Here is a 6,981-nt window from a genome sequence, read left to right on the forward strand (position 1 = left end):
CGTACAGAAGCCGTTCTATACTCCTAATAGTTTTTGTTGCCCTTTTCTGTATTTTTCCAATTCCAATATATCATATTTTGCAATGGGATGACCAGATCTGCATGCCGTATTCCAGGTGTGGGCATACCATGGATTTATATAGAGGCAATAGCATATTTTCTATCTTATTATCTATTTCTTTCCTAATGATTCCCAATGTCTTGTTAGCATTTTTGATGGCCACTGCACATTGAGTGGATGTGTTCAGAGAACAATGACTCCCAGATCTCTTTCTTGAGTGGTAACAGCTCATTTAGACCCCATCATTCTATATGTCTAGTTGTATGTTTTTCAATGTGCATTACTTCGTATTTATCAACATTGAATTTCATCTGCCATTTTGATGTCCACTCACTGAGTTTTGTGAGATTCTTTTGTAGGTTTTCGCAGTCTGCCCGGGACTTGAATATCTTGAGTTGTTTTGTATCATCTGCAAATTTTGACACCTCACTGTTTATCCCTTTCCCCAGATCGTGTATGAATATGTTGAATAGGACTGGTTCTGGTACAGACCCCTGGTGGACACCGCTATTTACCTCTCTCCATTCTGAAAACTGACCATTTTTTCTTACCCTTTGTTTTCTATTTTTTAACCAGTTACTGCTGCTCTCTATACCTCAGTGTCCGCATTTATATATTGGAGACTCAGTCCTTTAGGAGTCAATGGGGCCAGACCCCCAGGTGGTGGGAGTGGGCAGAGCTCAGGTGAGGTCAGCGTGTCAGTGTGTATGGGACAGATCCAGAGGTGGAAAATCCAATGGATGCTGCAGCCAGGTCCCAACAGCAGAGTCCATCCCTTGGTGCATAAATTACCCCAGTGGGGGCTTCAGTCTCCTCCCTTTCCCACAGTGAAGCTCCTCCAGGCCTGGCCCCTATGTCTCTGCTTGGCTTGCAGTGTTGTTATACATTGAGGCACTCATTAATGGGGGCTGCCATGATGTGCTCCCCTCTTCCCACCTTGTGTGTGCTACAGAGATCCAGCAAGTACAGGTCAGAGTCAGAGACACAACATTGGACTAGAGTCCCTTGAAGAGAAAGACTCCAGATTCTATTCCTTGCCCCCTTGAGTTAGCTAATATTCCAACATTAGGTCAAAATCATAGCCAGTCCCACCTAGCCTGTTCCCCATCCCTCTGTTTAATTGGAGCCCATTGTTAAATATTGCTTCCCTAGGTAAGTATTTACAGACTGGGATCAAGTCACCCCTGTCCCTTCTCTTTCTTAATATAAATTTATTGAGCTCCTGCATCTATCACTCTAAGGTATATTTTCTAATCCTGTAATCATTCTCGTGGCTCTTCTCTGCACCTTCTCCAGATAAGAGGGCTGGAGAAAATGCCTCCAGGGAGAGACTTAATGAGCTCCAGATGTTCAACGGATCAAACAGAAGATTGAGAGGTGACTTGAATGCCGGGTCAAAGCACCTTCCTGGGGTGAAAACATCAGCACAATAAAGGGATCTGGAATGGAGCAGAGACTGGAAGAACAAGAACCAAAGGCTGGAAGTTGAAGCCAGACAGTCAAGTGAGAAATTAGGCATCACTGTATAACACTGAGGGTGATTAACCACAGGAATCAATTCCCAAGGGAAATCTCCATCACTTGGTGTCTGCCTGTCTGGGCTGGAGGCGCTTTTGGAAGGTGTTTTAAACAGACACAAGTTATGTGGCTCAATATAGGGGGAACAGGGGCTATTTAATGGCCAGTGCTACACAGGTCAGACAGGAGACTCTATAGGTCATCTCTGGCGATAAAACCTATGAAGCTCCAAGTCTGTTTACATAGGTCCTGGAACAGAGCTGTGTGACTCCTAATCTGGATTTAATGTTTGACTCCTGTTTGGTTTTGTCTTTTCTATCCCATCTGAAAGAGCCATCAGGATGTCAGGTCTTGGGGTCTGACATGAACTTGAAACTACAAAGTGCAAATGGGATGAGAAAAAAGGGCAGGTGGCACAGGAGTCAGTCTGCATGTGCTGATTGCCCTGGCTTGGCTGCCTGAAGAATAGACCAGAAGAGTCACTGGAGTTTTATTAAACCAACAAGAATATCAATATAAAACATCAACCATGGGAAGAAAAATGAATCTGGCATTGGTGAGACAAGACTAACTGTTGTCCCTGACCACCAGGTTTCCCATCGAGAGGACAATTGAAATGTGGGACAGCACGCACCCATTTGGCCAGGCATAGCGGGCGACACAAAGTTGGAATAAAATGGAGAATGATTGCGGTTTGTTACATCTTGGTGTCTCAACAGAGCACGAAGGAGCTAGGAACACTATTGACCTGGGGACCTAATGCTGGCCCATTGTATCCAATGAAGTGGTACCAATTTACAGTAGCTGGGGATCTGGCCCACTGACTCCAGTGTAGCTATTGCTGATTCACACAAGCTACTGATTGGTCCATTGACCTCAATGGAGCTACAACAAATTCCCACCTACTGGTTCTAAACATCTGACCCCAATGAGGCTATGACTGATTCACACCAGGTGGGGTCTGGCCCATTGATTCCAAAGGGGCTATGGCTTATTTCCACCAGCTGGGGTCTAGCCTATAGATTACAAAGCCAGGAGGGAGCATCTGGCACATGTTGCCTGACCTCCTGCACATTCTAGGTCAGAGAACATTCCCCTTGGCTCCTGCACTAAGCCCAGCTCCACATGCTGAAACAATAACATTCATTTCCGGGGTTTGACATTAAGGAAGGACCAGAGACAAAGAGATGGAACTAGGAGAAGAAGTACTGGATCCAAGCATAAGGTGTAAAACACCCCATTTAAGTGAGTTGATGCTGCAGTCACAGCCAGGATTCTCCCCATGGAATATTGCTATCACCACAGAGATCGCATCACACACCTAACGGGTCACTGATGTACAATGGCACCTCACCCAGTGGCACCCCACCCACCCCTCCAAAGTTACAGTCACAGGAACTTTGCAGTAGGTCCACCCAGAGAGTCATTACGGGCATTGGACGGGAAAGACAATCAGCTGTTTGGGGCAGAAACCTTCTTTTAATTCCGTCTGTGCAGCTCCCAGCACAATGGGGTTCCAGGTCCATTACTCTGGTCACTGGGGCTACAAATTAACGATGAGATAATAATCTATTCTCAATTATCAGCGACTCATAATTATTGGTCATTAAGTCCTTTCTGGATGGTCTAGCTATAGAGATAGCAAAAATTATTTCACCCAACCATTTTACCAAGGAGCAAAAGGGGTGTTTGACCAAATCAGGAATGTTTTCAGGAAAATATCATTTTTGTGGACAATTTCCAGTTTTCCATTGAAAACGCAGAAGCTGAACATTTTTCAATTTTTGGAAAAAATACCTGTTTAAACAACTCTGTTTTCAAAAACAATATTTTTTTTAGCATAAATGTTTTTTAAAGCAATCATTTTTACCAAAAACTGAACATTTTAACCAAACCCTGAAACATTTGACACAGGGCAGTTTTTGAAACTGAACCTTTTTAACAAACAGTAGACACTTTTGCCAAAAACTGAAACATTTCACCGAAAATGCTTTCTGAAACTGAAGATTTTGATCAAACCCTGGATGTTTTAATTAATAACTTAATATTATTACAAATAACTATTTTTGAAAAAATATTTTTGGGTTTTATTTTTGTTGTAAAAAGCAAACCAAACAAAAAACCCTAAAAGATTTTTGTGGGAATTTTTTTTCTACAAAACAAAGCTTTTATTTATTTCATGTGAAAATAATTGGTATTTTTCAACCTGTTCTGAGATTTCTGTAATTAACAAAACAGCTTCATAACAAGAGATGTCATACATCAGCTATGGATATATCACTGTGGGGTTCTTGGGAAGCCTCTTGATTTGATGTTGCACAGGTCCAAATTTCAAGCAAGCGAAGCAGGAGTGTTTGTCATAACTCTGTTACCTATTCTTTCTCCTAATGGGAAAATGACTCAGAAACTGTTGGCTATTTGTCTAAAAACTGAAAATGGTCTTCTTTTCATTTTTTAACATTTTTCAGCAAAGAAAAAAAACAAAATTTTATGCCCCAAACTCAAAAATGTTACACACAATATTGCTGAAAACTGAAAAATATTCAGACAAACTTAGAAAAAACACTTTCTGATTTGGCAACTGAAAAAACAGTCCCTTACACACACACACACACACACACACACACACACAGATATGAGTTTTCCTTTCAACTGGGTGTGGAACCCAGGAGTCCTGACTCCCACCCCCTTGCTCTCCCAGCTAGACTCCCAGAATCAGAGACAGAAGCCAGGATTCCTGTCGCCCAAGCCAGTGCATCTGCCCTTCACCAACCTAGCTCCTAGCCAGGGCATTTCGGAGCGCCCCTTTCACATCTTTATTCCTCAGGCTATAGATGATGGGGTTGAGCATGGGGGTGATGATGCCATAGAACACGGGCAGTGCCCGGTCCTGTTTCTGTGAGTAGGTGGAGTTGGGGCGGATGTAGGTGAAGATAATGGTGCCAAAGTAGAGACTAACCACAGTCAGGTGGGAGGCGCAGGTGGAGAAGGCCTTGAGACGCCCTTCCCTCGTGTGTATCCTAAGGATGGCCAGCGCGATGTACACATAGGACACCAGGGTCCCCAGGAAGGAGCCTAGGATCACGGCACCCCCCAAGGTGAAAGTGACAGCCTGGTTGGCCCAGGTGTCAGAGCAGGAGAGCTGGAAGAGCGGGGGGATGTCGCAGAAGAAGTGGTGGAGGACGTTGCCCCGGCAGAAGGACAGGATGGACATCAGGGATGAGTGCACGGCCGAGTTGGTCAAGCCCATGGCCCAGGCAGCTGCAGCCAACAGAGTGCACACCCTCTGGCTCATGAACATGCCATAGCGTAGCGGGTGACAGATGGCCACGTAGCGGTCATATGCCATGACCCCCAGAATCAGGCATTCGATCCCCCCGAAGGAGATGAAGAAGAACATCTGGGAGAGGCAACCGGCCCACGAGATAGACTTGTCCCCTGACAGGTAATTGGCCAGCATCTTGGGCATGGTGGAGCTGGTGTAGCCGATGTCCACCATGGAGAGGTTTCCCAGGAAGAAGTACATGGGCGTGTGGAGCCGGGAGTCCAGGCTGACCAGCAGTAAGATGAGCACATTGCCCATCAGGGCTACCAGGTAGATGGCTGTGAAGACCCCAAAGAGTACAAGCTGCTCCACCGGGTTGCTGGAGAGACCGAGGAGGATGAATTCAGTCACTGAGGTCTCATTCTCCCTCCCCATTGGCTCCAAGGGATCCATCCCCTACAAGCAGAGAAAGGTCAGTGGTGTGAGTTGGGTTGAGACATTTATCCTCCTTATAAGCTGAACTGTAAAGAGTGAGGGAAAGTCCCTGCACTGTCACAGCAACCTACGCTAACAGCGGTGGATGGGAAAGGTATGAAAAGGAAATGGAGACTGAATCAGCTCCAACAAAAGGCCTCCTGGTGTCCCTCAAGGCCTGTGACAAGCTCAAGTCTGGGAAACAAGAGAGATGTGGGGTCGAAAATCAGTGAACCAAAACTGAGTGTTGGAAACTAGCCTAAATGGGGGACAAATCAGTGGGGCAGCACCTGTTCCGCCCACTACTCCCTTTGGGGGCTTTCATGACAGAGATACTGGTGGGAAATGAGGAAGTGCAGATAGGGGCTACTGGAGTCAAATTCTCTATCAGGGCTGCCCCCCACCATCCCTGGGACCATGGGTCTTCATCATTCTGATCCTGAGACATGTCCTGGCCAGCCCGAGCCAGAGAGAGGGACCCAGATGACAGCATCAGCCCCTCCCTGCTCCAGAGAACCCCAAACACCACCCAGGATGAAACGGGATGGACTTTAACAGCAGCAGCTCTGACAACAGCAGCTCCATCCCTTCCCAGCTCACTTCTCTCCCCCCGAGGTTTGTTATCACCAGCTCATATACCATCTCAGAGACTGGCGGCGGGGGGGTTCCTTCCCAGATTGTCCCAGCTCCAGGGAAAGGGAATTAGAAGTGTTGTTCAAATGACTGCTGGATTTAATGCTTCAGCATTCAAAGGTCTGGGTTTTTCCTGCTCCTTTCCTGTGGCATTAATAGAAGGTTAAGGGCTGTTTCACGGCTTTTGCCATGGCACTGAGCAGGGGGAGGTCTCTGGCTCCCTTTCCCTGTCCCTCATTTAACGCTGGCTAGTGCTGGACGGTGACTGGGCTTTGTTAGCACCTTGACCCAGTTACTCCACCTACATTCACACAACAGGTTTCACCAGCCAGGGAGCTGGTGGGGCCCTTAGGAGACTGCCACACAGTGACTCAGGGCCAGACCTGCAAGGATGTTTAAAGGCCAGATTGCAAAGGCATTAGGGCTTCTAAGGGGATTTTCAAACCACCGAGATGCCACACCCTTGAAATCAGAGGGTGTTAGGCACCTAGATGTGCCAGAAACTCTCACCAGGCACCGAAACACTGTAATAAAGGAAGCCTCTTGTGCTCAGTTGGAACTGGTTAAAAAAAATTGGAAAAGCTTTTTTCTATGAACATAAATGTCATTTTGTCCAAACCAAACTGTTTCCTGGCATTGGAATGGTTCCAGTGAAAACTGTCACTGGGAAGGATTTTCAGCTCCAGGGCAGGAGTTTTGGGTGACAAGGAGATGCCAGAACAGGCAGGGAGTTTGGGCACTTTCCTGTGGCAGAGGAGAACTGGCTACAAGTCTCTGCTTTGTCTAGGGATGGAACCTGGGGGTCTTGATTCCCAGCCCCCCAACTCTAATCTATGAGATCCCATTGCCCTCCTGGAGCCAGGGATAGAACCCAAGCATCCTGGCTCCCCATCCCTCCTGCTCTACCACTAAACCCCACTCCTGTCCCAGAGCCAGGGCTAGATCCGCATCCCACTGGACCCCACTCCTCTCTGAACGCTAGCTATGGTATAACTGGGCACAGCAGAGAAGCCAATTCTTCATGGTCCCAA

The 6,981-nt window shown here is 46.7% G+C and overlaps 1 protein-coding gene across 1 annotated transcript; it reads right to left on the minus strand.

Annotated features, from left to right (window-relative positions):
- Positions 1-4,351: 4,351 nt before the first annotated feature.
- Positions 4,352-5,296, minus strand: LOC116820461 (olfactory receptor 5F1-like). Its single transcript, XM_032772934.2, has one exon. It carries the CDS (start codon positions 5,294-5,296, stop codon positions 4,352-4,354), a length of 945 nt encoding a protein of 314 aa, XP_032628825.2.
- Positions 5,297-6,981: the final 1,685 nt, after the last annotated feature.

The sequence above is a fragment of the Chelonoidis abingdonii genome, chromosome 14 (assembly GCF_003597395.2).
Source record: "Chelonoidis abingdonii isolate Lonesome George chromosome 14, CheloAbing_2.0, whole genome shotgun sequence".
NCBI lineage: Eukaryota > Metazoa > Chordata > Testudines > Testudinidae > Chelonoidis > Chelonoidis abingdonii.

What these genes read in the sequence shown, in the direction of transcription:
- LOC116820461 (XM_032772934.2), bottom strand. Translation starts at nt 5,296, where the DNA reads ATGGATCCCTTGGAGCCAATGGGGAGGGAGAATGAGACCTCAGTGACT.